Source organism: Cyprinus carpio, chromosome A2 (genome assembly GCF_018340385.1).
Source record: "Cyprinus carpio isolate SPL01 chromosome A2, ASM1834038v1, whole genome shotgun sequence".
In the NCBI taxonomy this organism is placed as follows: Eukaryota; Metazoa; Chordata; class Actinopteri; order Cypriniformes; family Cyprinidae; genus Cyprinus; species Cyprinus carpio.
This window is the reverse complement of record NC_056573.1, coordinates 11520966-11536188: the sequence shown is the minus strand read 5'-3', so window position 1 is coordinate 11536188 and position 15223 is coordinate 11520966. Positions and strand designations below refer to the sequence as shown.

Genomic DNA, 15223 nt, shown 5'->3' with positions numbered 1-15223 from the left:
AGTGCAAAAGGAAACAAATGCGGGTCTCAAACTTGTATAGCAGCATGAGACCATTAGCTTCTTTGTTATATAAAAATGTCCACCACTGTGTAAATGTGCACTCTATCCCACTTCACATGTAAGACTGTCAGACACACATATGTTTTTCCTGACTTGATAATTTAGTATAAGCCTGTTTTGCACATCCTGGCAATCCTAAGCTCCATCCATCTCCATAACGTCATCCGCCACTCCATCCTGTCTCTATCCCCTCATCCTCTTCTGTCTCCTTTTGTTCCTGGGTCTTTTAATACCAGCTCTTGTGATGTGCTATTGTAAAAGCAGTAGTAATGCTACAGACGCCTGTAGCACTGGCTCCTGCACCCACCAGAAAGGAAACTTGGCAGTGTGTGTGACTTTGTGTTATGTGATGGCGGCGCGTTTCAGTTTACCAGCCGAACAAGAGGCCTGAGGCTGGATCTCTCCTGTTACCTTTACACTAAAGAGAGCACATCTGAAATGATGTCACTCTTTCTCATGTGGCCTTTTCAGGTCGCTGTCTCTTCCTGGACCTCATCTCATGGGAAAACACACTCTGAATCCACCAGCCGCTCCTAGTCTGAAAAGATTTCTCACTTTAACCCTGAAGGGGAAACACCTCGTTTTCATGCTTACTCAGTGACTTGGCTCCCTTTAACTCTTGGGTTAATGTGTGCTTTTTTAAAAACAACACTCACTTTGTTTATATGGCTTTCTTGTGGTGTAACACTTGCTTTGTGTAGTAACTGTGTGTGGTTGTGTGTTTTGCTTTCTTTCAGTATGAGCAGAGGTCGCTGTCCCTCATCCTGCGCCTGTGACCCTGTGGCTTCATGACCCAGTGACGTGTTTAGCCCAGACCTTAAAATGGGTAAATATGCAAAAGACACTTGACACTACTGACTCTTCAGTGTGTGTGAGGTTGCAGCATAGGTGTTGGGTTCAGATGTCAGGCCTATAACAGATCTCTTAATCCATATGATATTAAAAAAGTTCTAATTTTTACAGGAAAAAAATGTAAAAACGCTTTAAAATCCAGTTAATTGGTTAACTCTAAATTATCCTACCATATACGGTAATAAAATACTGTCAAATTTATAGGTGTTCAAGTAAAAACTATGAATGACCATATCAATTGTAGTGAAAAGGACATTTCAGAAGTTCCTGCATGTTATTATATTTTATTTAATATGTTTGTTATCAGTGATTTGTATTAGTGTGCCACTTACCATGGACTCTGATTCATCATCTGGATTTCTGTTGTACCATCCGTATTATTATGGTTATCACATCAGTACATTTTAAGGTGAAAAGCAGGTTTTGGTTCAAGTAGTATTGGTATATCAATGTTATATCACTTGATGAAAAATATGGTAATAAGTTGTAAAATATCCAGACCCTTGCTTTTGCTTTTATTTGGTCCATCTTAGGTCAGACAGACAGTAACAATAACATAAATATAGTAAGGCCCATAAAATATTGCTGATTTTCCAAAATTAGTCCGGGAGAAAGAGAGGGATGGATTGGGTGGAGAGGAGTGGTTGAGTGAGTGAGATGGAGGATGGTCTGTAAGATGGAGGATGATGACAGGGAAGAACAGGAGGAAGCAAAGGAGAAGAATGGCTCGGCATTCCCTAGAACTTCCCAGCCACCACACCAAACAGGAAATGCACAAGTTCCCTGCTTTCTCTCTGGTGGAACAGGGAGGGAGGGGCGAGCGAGGGAGGGAGGGTCAGACTTTCCATTCCTCTGTGTACTTATGAACCAAAGGCGGAACAAAACAGTCAAGAACACTCTGAATAAAATCATAATCTACTGTGAGCATTCATGCAGTATGGGGGTATTCCTTGGGAACATTTTGCTCCAAAACCTAGTGGTGCAATCCCAGAATTCATTGCAACGATTCAATGAAAAATTGTGGTGGAAGTGAGAGAAATTAGTTATTTTTTATTCAACACTGAGGGGTTTTCTGTCGATGCTGCTTTAAGAAGGTAGTTGTCATATAGGCCAATCATTCATTTTTGGACCAGAGCTAATATTTTCTTCAGAGTTTCCATGGATAAGCCTGTATGCCTCTTTTTCTGATTCCTGTTGTTTCACCTTGAAGTGTGAGTGTGTGAAAGAGAGTGATGTTCAGGGGCAGATGGACTCATCATTATCCAGTGTTATCTGTTCCCGGTAGGAGGGAAGGTCTATATAATCCCCACACTCCCTTTAACTAAGACACTTTTATAGGCTGTAGATGTAAGAGGTCATGTGCTTGCCTGGACCGTGTCTATCAGAGCATCAGCACTCCTTTATTTTATTTATCCTTTTTGTTCTTCACATGTATAATGTTTTTTTTTTTTTTTAGTTATTACCATTTACGTTACTGTTATTATTGCTCATGCTTACTTTGCATAGCTTTAACATGATTTAAAAAAACACTAATCTGAAGTATCATTTAGGAATGAGAATATGATGGCACCTGGAAACTGGCTTGATTGACTCGGGCCAGGATGCAACCAACAACACCACACCAACAACATACAAACCATCATAACAACCACAAAAAAAACGTTTGAGTGGCCTCATAGCAACACCTTGGCAACCGCTCACAACATTAAAACATCACAGCAGCATGTTTTGGTTTACTTGTACACTACTGTTCAAAGGTTTGGGGTTAGTAAGTGTTTTTATGTTTGTTTGTTTGTTTAAAGAAAATGAATATTTTTATTCAGCAGGGACACATTAAATGAATCAAAAGTAACATTTATTATGTTACAAAGAAATTATGTATCTAATAAATAAAAGAATTCTCATAAAAATGCATCAGTTTCCACAAAAAATATTAATCAGCACATCTGTTTTCAACTTTGATAAACATAAGAAATGTTTTTGAGAAGCAGATTGGCATATTAGACCGATTTCTGAAGGATCATGTGACACTGAAGACTGGAGTAATGATGCTGCAAATTCAGCTTTGCATCACAGGAATAAATTACATTTTAAAATACATTCAAATAGAAAACAGTTATTTTAAGTAATAATAATATTTTACAATATTAATGCGTTTTCTGTTCTTTTGATCAAAAACAGTGTGATCAAATGCCTTGGTGAGCATAAGAGACTCATTTCAAAAACATTTTAAAAATCTTATGTTTTGAACATTATTGCATATTGCTTTTGAATTATACTTTTTGTATTCTGTATTTACCACCTGCCATTCATTAAATTTTCTGTCCCTCATATACCAAATATCTTGCCATTATATTAGTCCTATGAACGATATAATGATATGTTTAACTGTGATGCCCATCTGTCATTATTAGCTAATGAATTACAGTCTTCAATCCTCTCAATTAGTCCAAAGATGCTTGGCTAATAACAGCTCATTAATCTGAGATAATGTCTGGATCTATGCTGTATTGCTATCTCAGCTTGCAACACTTACATGCAGCACCTGTGAGGCTGATTACTGTATTGAGCCTTGTACACACTCTAAATTATCCATTTATCCTTCTTATTTTTTTATTTTTTTTTTAAACATTTTATTTTGAATGATATGTGTACATTAATTCAGCAAGCAAGCTTTTAAATGATCCTCAGTGGATTTTTAAATAAATTAGCACAAATATGCGCGTCATTGGGAAACGTCATTTTGCCTCTCATAGTGATCTGCAGCAACACGTTGACCAGATGTCATTTGTTTTCAGCGAAAGTGGACATTTCTGTCTATATATTAGCAACAGCGACCATTGGTGATGCAATCTTGGATGTGTTCAGAGCTTCATGCAAATGAGAAGTAACATTATAGAGATTTCACTGATCTATTTGATTTGTGGTCAGAATTTGAAGTCATTCAAAATGAGTTCGACTCGTACACTAATAATTGTTTTTTTAATTTTGATATAGCAGTGCTAACTAGCAACCTGGTGACCTCCAGTGTAAGATGTAAAAGGTGCATTCCACTGCAGAATATGTGCATCTCCTTTCCTCAAAGTTGAATCCTTATGGAAATAAAGGATAATCAGGCTCCTCCGTCCTCACTTTTCCAACCAGTGTTAGTATATGAGCAGAGTTTGGGAGGGGGATTTCCTACCCTTCCCCCTCCAGCGGAGGTGATCACACCCTGCTACGGCACACACAAACTGCAGCAGGGCCGCATGGTTAGAGCACGAGAGAGTACAGCAGACAAGCGCCGTCTACCCTCCACTGCTCTCACAGCCACTTCCTGCTTTGCCGCTCAACCCAACCCCCCTACTGTTCCTCTCTTCACAGCAGAAAGACTTCCAAGTTTCTCCCGTGTGAACATGCACCCAGTCTCCCGACTCTCTTTTCCAGTCTTCTCTCTGCACTTTTCTCACATTTCACTCTTCTCTCTGCGTTTTCCTCCATCTCTGCCTCCCCTCCTTTGCTCTCACGTATGTGTCGTTCATCTTTCTCTCCCTGCACCACCCCCCTCACTGGGATGGGCCTCTCTCGCTGTAGTATCACACTCCCACAGCTGCCTCAAACAGTCCACAGCCAGTGCTTTTCCTATCTTCACTTTTAGACAACACCATGCGTAGAGCTCAGTTCAAATTGAGATGTTTGTGGGAAGAATTTAGCTTTTTAAATACAATATGTACACTACCATTCAAAAGTTTGGGGTCACTAAGATTAATAGATCAAATAAATCCAGCCTTCAGAATTCTTTCAAAATCATTTTAAAAAATCTTACCGACCCCAAACTTTTGAACGGTAGTGTAGATACATTTAAAAATGGCACATGCAAATCACATCCAAACCTCAACAGCGTCTTTTTGGTCAGCCATTGAAAGAGATTTATTTCCATCATGCAAATGAAAATTTACTTTAATACTGGGGGCTTTTGCAGTCTTAACACAGTCCTTTTTTATGCTCATAATCTAGAATTGGTGGTTTGTTTGATTTTTGACCTTTTTTTTGTCTATTTGAATGCATGAAAACAGTTAAGAAGCACATGTGCTAAAAGAGGAAGTTGACCTTTGATAAAGTTGCATGCACTACAGCTCCTGCAGAGATTAATGTAACCATTTAGGCAACGATAAGATGATTTCCACATGGTTTTCTTTACAGATGAGAAAAGTAATTAATGTGTGTATCTTCTAAAATTGATGTCATATTGAGTTCTGTGTGAGTAACGGATATTCTCTGTTCTTAGAAATGGAAAGTGCCTCTCCTGAGAAGACTGTCAGCAATGGTGTTGGTGCTGCTAATGTGAATGAACAGTCTCATTTGTCAGAAGAGGCTGTGAACAATCAGTCCTCCACACATACACCAGAACCTCTCGAAGGTATGACGCCACAGCGGCTCTGTGAGACCCAGTTCTTCCATAAGTAAAGATTCTGACATTATTAACTCAATTTCATTTGATGTATAGAAGCAGACTATGATGGAGCGGACAAACCAGAACATGAAGATGAAGGTGGAGTTAGAACAGAGGAGGAGCTGTCCTCCATCAACTCCATGATGAGCACTGTGATGAATGTGGGCCAGATCAATGGAGTTGATTCTGAGCCTACTAAAATATCTCCCAGAAATACTGCCAAATCACCTTCTGTCAATCGTACTGGGAGAAAAAATCAGGTAGAGCAACAGTCAGTTACTTGGCATCTATTTGAATTGGGAAAGACCAAGGCTGTGTCCAAAATTGCATACTCTGAGTATGTACTTCTTTTGAATAAGTAATTACTTCATGACAAAAAAAAAGTATGTTCTATATAGCATGGATGTGTGTAGTATGACTGGACATACTACATCTGGCACATTGTCAGTGTCAGTAGTGACACGTCACTGACATTCACAGATCCTCTCCTGTGGCCTCATGGGATAGTAAAGGATATATTGGATGTGCACTTCAGATTCTCAGCAGAAATAGTAGGTCATCCGGGTGCTTCTTGCCTACTGTTTTATAAATACTGTGAATTCAGACATGCCACTCTTTCATATGTTGTTTTTTGCCTACTAAATAGTAGGGAAGTATGCAATTTCAGATACATCCCAAATCACTCGAAGATTAGGTTTTCAAATTAGCAATAAAATGCAAATCTTGCTTCTTTAGCTCAAGTGATGCTACAAAGTGAATATTTTTCAGGATGGTCCAGCTAATGCGCACGCACGTTCTAGAGTAAACAAACACAATGATTGGCTCTTTTATAATAGTGTTTAATTTTTATACACGCCATATTTAGTCTTATGGTTTCACTTATTTTTCTTGCAGTGGTCCGTCTCCACTCTCTCATTCGGTCTCTGGTGGTCAGTCAGATTGGCAGTTACATAAACTCAGTTAAATGAGTGGCAACAAATGGTCTTTGCGCTTTCTCAATCCCCCCTTTGTGAGAGCCGATGCTTGTCTTATGTCTTCAATTAAAGTGTGGGATTTTACTGAAACACTTCTCTGTGGAGAAAACAGGTGTTTAAGTCCCCCAACCCCCTCGGGGATCCCGTCCTGCAGCCCTAACTGTATTTCTAATCGTTGAGAGTGACACTGCTCGACTGCAGAAGGTCTTACCCACTGAATTAGTGCTGCTGTTGTCTGGAGAAACAGATGGAGAGGCCACTTGTTACTCCATGTGACGCGAGCGCACAACCGCTCCTGCTGCTCTGACACATACTGTCTTCATCAGGCAGGGCACGTCCTGCATCTGTTTTACCTGTAGTGTTTATCTCTCACTGTTGGACAAAGACGACTCACTGGGGTTTTGGAGTCACATGTGTTGAGGAGCCATATTTTTGTGTTTTCAGGATCTGTAACTCTCACAAGGTGTAATAGTTAAACATTTATGAATGAGTTTAGTTAGAGCTCTGTACAGGCTCTGTACTGTTAAACACTCCAATGTTGTTGAAATCTATGCAAAATGTATATAAAATGATGCAACATTTCATACTGAAGTGTGTAATTTAGTACATTTTAACTAAAATGTGTCTTGTCTTTGTGTCTTCTACAGGAAGTCAAAATCGAACGCTCAAGCTTCATTTGCCCCTTGTGTAACAAAAACTGCATGACACAGCACCAGCTCACCATGCATATCAGACAGGTGCACACTCTCTCTTACACAAACATACCAGAACATCCCTACATGTACACCTGTTACTAGACCAAAACAGTTTGTCTTAAAATCATTAGATCAGAATTGTACTGAAACTGAAGACGTATTATACTTATTTCTTTATATATGAGTATATTCACATGTGTGCCTCTTTTCTTCCTCCAGCATAACACAGATAGTGGGGGCACTGACCACTCCTGCAGTATCTGTGGGAAGGCTTTGAGCTCGGCCAGTTCTCTGGACCGCCACATGCTGGTTCACAGTGGAGAGAGGCCATACAAGTGTGTGAGATGTGGTCAGACCTTCACTACCAATGGGAACATGCACAGGTAAATGGTCAGACACTGTTTTTAAAACTGTAGATGTTTAACTTTTATGTAAGGGTCGGCTAGCCTTTTTCACTGGCTTGCAATAGAGTATCCAATTTCTTGTTTAGCTGCATGGATTATTTTCATTAATATATCCCTAAAATGAAGCTCTATCAACAGAAAATGTGAAATAATATTAAATACCAAAGAAAAATTCAGCTTTTGTTTGTTTTAAATCAAAAATATTGGTTACAGAAATACCTTCAACAGAAATAAGTTTAAAAGACAAAATGTGAAGCTTTTATTTTTGTTAACAAACATTAATGAATTATAATTAATTCTATAATGTTTATAATTTAATCATCCATTTATATACTCTACATAAATAGGATTTTACTGGTATTTTGATCATTGTCTATTGAATATAATTTTACACATATACAAACTTTACAAGGTCAGTAAGCAACTTAATATCCATAAAATGATGGTAATCTGTGGTAATCGATATTATGCCATAGATACTGTTTATAGAGTTTAATTTGTATTGAACACATTACATTTCTTTAAAGACAAAAGAAGAGAAACAATAGGACAGGGAACGGGAAGTAGTTGATGAAAAGCGAATAATTAAATACATTATAATAATTTACCATTTTAATAAATAAATCACTTACTATAAAAAAGATGAAATGTTTTGTTTGCATGCTTGTCATGTGGTCATTAACCAACATCAGAGAAGCTTTAACATACAAATGCATTGTTAAATTATTGAAATATTAAAAATTTACAAATCTTAAGGGGATACATCAAGTAAATATTTCAGGTCAGAGGGGTTCGACTGAGAAAAACATTTGGGAATCCCTGATCCAGGAAAAAAATCTAAATATTTCCAAGCATTATATTAATACCACTTTTAGGTTTCAACTGTGTTAAACTGTATTATCGGTGACCTAAAGAAATAATTGTAACAAAACGTTGCTGTGTGCAAAGGTTACAGGCTGCATTAATAGAAGTAGCTGTAGGTTGGTGGAGGAGGTACAGAGGGAGGGTGGGGAGGGATGAAGGAATGTCTGCATGTGATGTGAGAGGCCTGATTCTCAAGGCTGGCTTATATTGATGGCTGGTGGCTTCTTTCTTTCTTCCATGTCACCTAAATTTGGAAAGATTGTTCTGTGTCCATGCTTTCTTTTCATGTGTCTTTGTGGTTGAGGGTTTGATGTGCGACTCTTTTTGTTTGTGTTGATGGGATGTGCATAGAGGGCTTCCTTGTGCAGTTGAGACATGCAAGCATTCCAGATGGGGGTGGAAGAAGTTTGTGTGTGTGAGTGAGGGAGGGAGGGAGGGAGAAAAGGATAGGGGGCAGGGAGAGGGGGGCTGAACATATTTTTTGAATGGCACATTATGGATCATTTTTAACCTTATCCTGTCATATATTACATAACTCAACAAAAACAACTTTGCTTGGCATACTGTTAAGTCATGCAGCTGAGTTTTTCCCACACTGCCCTCCAGCAATATTGATGAAGCACTGCAGAAGGAAACATTTACTCAGTGCAAGCACAAAACCTCAATATGATTAAGTGGCATGTGACAAGAAATCGCAAGACCTGGAATTATGGTTGCGTGATAACATAATTATGCTGATACTGTTTTAGTCTGTATGGTATCAACGGTTTTTTTTTTTTTTTTTGCTGTGGCCAAAGAGATGAGATGGAACAGGATTCAGGCTGTCAGGGTTGGGTCCACATGTGGGTGACCATCACTCTTTCTCTCTGCTATTAATATCTTTGGCTGCAGAATGTAAAACAAGATTCTTACCACTGGGTCTGCTGACATTTATCCTCCCTTTACAGTTCCATACACTCAGTGCACAACCATTAACTCTACACACCACAATGCAAACACAATAATTAGAAAATGTGCACACCGTATATAGACGCTCAGCCATTTTCAATGAAACACAGCTGCACATAAGCATCAGGGGCCTTGTATCTGGTTGAACCTGAAAGGTGGGTTTGTTTCTGTGAAAGTGTAGGAGGGTGAGGGGTGCACACGTTCCAGCATGTCATAATGCGACTCCCAGAACTTTGCCTCCATACATTACCTCTGACCTCTGCTGGCCATATTATTGCATTTCCCCCACATTGTCACTCCCCACTGTATTTTGCATTAATTATTGAAGTATTCCAGTGGCCCCGGTGGCATCACATCAAGATGAAAACAGAGAATGTTTTAAATGGAAGAGGTTAAAGATTTAAATGAACACTGATTATTGTATCAGTCATTTTATAGTAGTCATTTTACTGCATTACGATTAAAACAGCTAATTTAAAATTGTATATATATTAATCTATACAAAAAGGTTGCAATAATGAAAATGGGACTCTGGATTTTGCATTACTATAATGAGAATTGAACTTAATTAAGATTAACTGTCCTAAACATTATGTCAGAATGCAACATTTCTTAATATTTAACCATAGACTATAGCAATTCAATTTAAATGTTTATTAGACTTTAAAAAATAACTTATTTAAGTGAACTTAAAACAATCTTCACATAAACCCATTACAAATAAATGTCATATTTATCTGTGCCCTTCAGCAAGAAGGAAATGTACAGAAATTTAAAACACTAAATTTTAAACACACGCATCGTATTTTTTCCACAGCTCTTTAACTTTTCGGACTCACTTCAGGTTTTAAAGTCTCTAATGAGCTGATGAGTTGAATCCGGTGTGTTAGATGAGGGACTTTTGAAAACCACTGCATTCCAGAGATATGTTCTTTAATGTGACTCATATATATCAAATATTTACATGTATGCTCCATTTTAATGCAGCTTTAATTGCCTTTTTGGTAACTTTGTGACTTAACTGATGACATAACTACAACATTGCATGCTCGTAGTTTCATTTGTGTTTTAATATAAAATGATACAGGCTACAGCGCGCACCGCCGCATTTGAGCGAGCAATTGAAGAGCACATGCTAAGAGCACAGCAAAACAGCTGACAAGAAAGGAAAATTAATTTTTACTGACATATGGCCTGACAACATCTCATCTGACTGCAGTTCACTGTTGTTCTACTGAAGCTCCTCGTCACCGGTACTTTTTCCGCACTCGTTTGACTCGCGCCTGGCGCTGATGGGAAGTTTGAGTGCACGTCACTCTGAACATATCCAGTTTGATGTAGTCGTAAAGATGTTTTGCGTCTAAATAAACGCAATTCTTGTCGAGAAAAAAGAGACCGAAGCAGCAGTTGTGAGTGGGGTGGCCAACCCTAGCTCCACCCCTGCATTAATTGCATTAAATATTTTTAGCGCGTTAAACTGAAGAAAAAAAATGAATTGCATGCACAACACGTTAATTTTGACAGCACTAAATTTTAATTTTTTTTTCTCAAACACCTCAAATGCAGTTTACAATACAGTAAACACAAATATAAGTCAGTAAGGAGCGCATATGGATTTTGCGTAATAAAGCATTTTAATTCCTCTTATATTTATGATTATTGTTAATAGACAGAACATGGTCTGAAATGACTGGTTATGTATTTCTGCAGGCACATGAAAATTCATGAAAAAGATGTAAACAGTATTCCTACATCCAGTTCTTCCCAACTAAACAACCGTCGACGACCCTCTAAGAGGAAGCCTAATGTAGAGGATGAAGTGGAGCAGGCTGAGGAGCCACCAGTTAAAAAGGTTTTTCAGTGAAAACAGAGTTTAAATGATTTTGGATTTTATTGTGCATGTACTTCTGAAGTTATATTAATCAAACAAACTGTCTTGTGTTTAGGCGATGTTGATGCAAAAGTCTGAAGAGGATGATTCTGTTAAAAGTGAAGAAGAGATCCTTCACTGTCCCATCTGCTTTAAGACATTCAACTGTAAATATGATCTGGAAACACACATGGACACACATCCTGACACTACACTCAGGTAGGCTCAGGATGTTGTATTACTGTGTATATATACTTAATATATATACTGTTTCTGACGGTTTCTTCTAATCCTAGGTGTAGCATTTGTTGCATTACCTTTCGCACACACCGTGGCCTTCTGCGTCATAACACTGTCATTCATAAGCAGCTTCCCACTGACCCCTCTGGACGACCCTTTATTCAGAATAACCCCTCTATCCCTCTGGGGTTTGGTGACTTGGCTTTCATTGACTTCAGCTGTCAAAAATTTCCCCAAATTGCACAGGTAAAGACTTGTAAATACATTACATAGGAAAGAATTACTTTATTTCCTTTTTGGATGATGACAGAAGATCATTTGTTTTATTTATTCAGGTCTGGTGTGAGTCTAATTTGCGCAGATGCTCCAGCAAGTTCCACAAATTTGTTTGTGAGGACTGCAACAAGGCCTTCCCTATTCAGCAGTCTCTGGATCTCCACAAATCCTCACACAAAAGTAGCGCAGAAACCTACACTGAACCTCAGGAACATAACGCAGATGGTGTTATGGATGCACCCAAAGTTAACTCCAATTCCGCGGATTCCGAGGAGGTCAATGAACTGGTATCACATGTCGATAGTACCAGTTCAGATGGGAAAAATGGTTTTATGGAGTGCCTGGGTCTCCAACACTCCTCCTTGGTCAAGCCAGAGAAATCAGAAGAGCAAATTCAACAGGAAATTTTAGACAGCATTCGCTTCATTCATATTGAGACACCTTCAACAAATCTACCTCAAGAAAGTAGCAGCAATCTCGGCGTCTCAATTATGGAACCCGTCTCACTTCAAGCCGTGAACAAGAATGCCGCCCTCGGCGTCCTGTCTCTACAGCCGCTCCATGGTGTCGTCAGTAGTGGTATGTTTCTCCCAATAAGTGGTCAAGCTGCAGTGGAGCTGGCAGACATTGAACAAATCCTTAAGCTTGCAGCCTCTGTGCCACCTCAGATGTCTTTGTCCTTGCTTGCCAAAGGTCTGGGGAGTCCTCTAAAGGTGGACCCCAAACAGATTGCTTCTCTGAAGCAAAAACCCTTAATCACTCCTCGATCCAGCATGGGTGCCTCCACGCCCCCTCCTCCTGTCATGAATGCCCAACAGGCCTCATCAGGCAACATTAGTCCTAGCCTTCCACCCCAAACAGGTCAACAAGTGAGAACTGCCAGACAGTCATCACCCTCCTCTTCGTCCTCAACCTCGTCCTCTCCTACCAACTGGGAGACTACTCAACTGGGGCCAGATGTCATAGGAAATGCAATTATCTCATATGAAACTGGAAAGCAAGACGAGTTTGACGGCAAAGAGAAGGAATCGAGAGTTGTGGGCAAGAAGACAGCCAAGACAGAGTTCCCTTGTCGGTTCTGCAAAGAAGTTTTTTCCTTCTTAGGTGGCCTCCAGGCTCATATGCGTCACCATCTGGGAGCGTCACCGTACCAATGCACCATTTGTAGCTACGCCGCTCCTGACAAAGCGACGCTGATTCGACATCTTAGAACACATAGCGGTGAGCGGCCATACGTCTGCCGCCTCTGTCACTACCCTTTCACTGTGAAGGCCAACTGTGAGCGTCATTTGCGCAAGAAACATATGAAGAACACACGCAAAGACATTGAGAAAAACATTGAATATGTAACCACCTCCTCTAGTCTAAGTGGTGTAATTGGAGGCAGCACACTAGACCTCCTTGATCCAGCCGGTGCCGGTAACACATCTTGTCGATTTTGTGGGCAGGACCTTAAGAATTACAGAGCACTTCAGATTCACTTGCGAACGCACAATGGATGTCAGCGGAAGCCATTTGAGTGTAAGCAATGTGGGGCGGCATTTCTTGCTAAAAGGAACTGTATTCACCATTTGCTGAAGCACCACCCAGATGTTCCAGAAAGGGAAATTGAAGAACACATCAAAAGTCTTGTACCGGTTGGAGGAGAGGCCACCACTCAAGCCAACCCTCCAACCTCAAATGGGTTGGTTAACGGCACCATTGCTCAGAATGTAGGTCCTTTCTCTGGACCCACTGAGGACCAGGACCAGCCTTTAGATTTCTCTAGCAAATCTCAAAAAACGATTGCCTCAAATGTTAAACTTGAAGGAACAGCATCTCCTCTGTTTAATGACTGCTCTATGGAGCCCATTGATCTCTCGATACCTAAGGATCCTGAGAGGAAGAAAACGGTGAAAGAACTGCCTCAGAGCATGTCTCTGAATCATCAAGACATCAAGAAAGAACAGACCCTGGAAACGACCACTGGTCTTCTTGCAACTCTCCCAGTCTCCATTTCAAGCCTGGCCTCTGCTCTGTCCAGTGACCTTACTAAGCCTTTTACTCGCTTGAAGCCATTGCTACCCAAACCATCTTCGGTGTCCAGTACTGAAATGGCACCACTGGCCTCCATTGCTCAGATAATCTCATCTGTGTCAGCTACTCCAGTGTTGATCGAAACAGGAATAGATGGCAAAAACAGTGTTAGCGCAATTGATTTTAATAAACTAAATGAGAAGAAGGGTCCCTTAGGCACCACCAAACTGGATTCCATTCAAAATGGCTCTTCTGATAACTCAAAGAAGAGAGGCAAGAAGAGACCGTTTCAGGAGGAGATCTGTGATCCGAGAACACCAGCAGGCTGTGGCATCGACCTGGAGTCAAGTGGCGAGTTTCCCAGTGTGGAGAAAATGCTAGCTACCACTGACTCAAATAAATTCAGCCCCTACTTACAACCCAGTCAGATGGAGCCAATGAAGGAGGAGAAAGAGAAGCAGTCCATCAATGAGGATGCAAAGGAGGGACGAGAGGATAAGCCAAAGAAACCTTCACAGAACAAAGGAAAGAAGAACGCTTATTCGAATTCAGTGCAGAAAATGACCTGCCCATACTGCCCACGTCTGTTCCCTTGGGCCAGCTCATTGCAAAGGCATATGTTAACACACACAGGTGAGACACTGTTTACAATTCATAAATTATGCCATAAAGCACTTATTTACTCTGTCCTACAATACAGTGAGCTACATATCATTCTTAGGAGAGTGGAGGTTACAGAATCTGTTAAAAGTTGTACACTATTTAATTTGTCAGCTATTTAGCTGGACTTGTTCTTCAACCATTTAAGACTCTATATAGATCTTAGAAAATCATCACAGTAAGGCAGAAAGAGTGAACAAACATGCTGAAGTTGGTAAGCTTTGAAATTCATTCACTGTCTCTTTTCTTTTAGTCAGCAAGGATGCACTGAATTGATCAACAGTGACAGTAAAAACATTTTTAATGTAACAAAAGAGTTATGTTTTTAATAAATGCTGTTTTTTAACTTTCTTCATTTATCAAAGAATCAAAGTTTGCACAAAAATATTAAGCAGCACAACTGTTTTCAACATTGATAATAACAAATGTTTCTTGAGCACCAAATCAGCATATTAGAGCATTTCCTGAAGGATCATGTGACACTGAAGACTGGAGTAATAATGCTGAAAATTCAGCTTTGCCATCAGAGGAATAAAATACATTTTAAAATATGTAAAACAGTTATTTAAAATTGTAATAATATTTCATAGTATTATTGTTTTTACTTTTTTTATCGAATGAATGCAGCCATAGTCAAATAGTGAGCATTAAAGATTACGTATGTATTAACTTTTTTTTTGATCCAATGTATTTGAGTCAATAATGTTTTGTTTCTCTCTTCAGGGTGTTACAGTTTTGTGCATTGATTTCACAGGTCAGAAGCCATACCCTTGTCCTCAGTGCGAGTCATTCTTCTCCACCAAGTCAAACTGTGAGCGCCACCTGCTCCGCAAACATGGAATGTCTAATCGGACTCTTCAAAACAGTGGATCTCGACCCAGACTTAAGACTGACGAAGGATCCCAAGGAAGCACTGGCACTATTGGTCAGTA

General features: G+C 39.6%; 1 protein-coding gene across 2 annotated transcripts in view; it reads left to right on the top strand.

Annotated features, from left to right (window-relative positions):
- The window catches only part of LOC109107148 (ras-responsive element-binding protein 1-like), a 30864-nt gene that overhangs the window by 12025 nt on the left and 3616 nt on the right, over positions 1-15223 (top strand). For both annotated transcript variants that reach the window (XM_042772922.1, XM_042772925.1), the window contains exons 2-11: positions 798-886; positions 5180-5311; positions 5399-5604; positions 6966-7055; positions 7233-7396; positions 10940-11081; positions 11176-11318; positions 11396-11585; positions 11675-14264; positions 15046-15216. In XM_042772922.1, coding sequence (XP_042628856.1) covers positions 883-886; positions 5180-5311; positions 5399-5604; positions 6966-7055; positions 7233-7396; positions 10940-11081; positions 11176-11318; positions 11396-11585; positions 11675-14264; positions 15046-15216 — 3832 coding nt within the window. In that variant the 5' untranslated portion in view covers positions 798-882. The remainder of the gene's footprint in view (positions 1-797; positions 887-5179; positions 5312-5398; positions 5605-6965; positions 7056-7232; positions 7397-10939; positions 11082-11175; positions 11319-11395; positions 11586-11674; positions 14265-15045; positions 15217-15223) is intronic.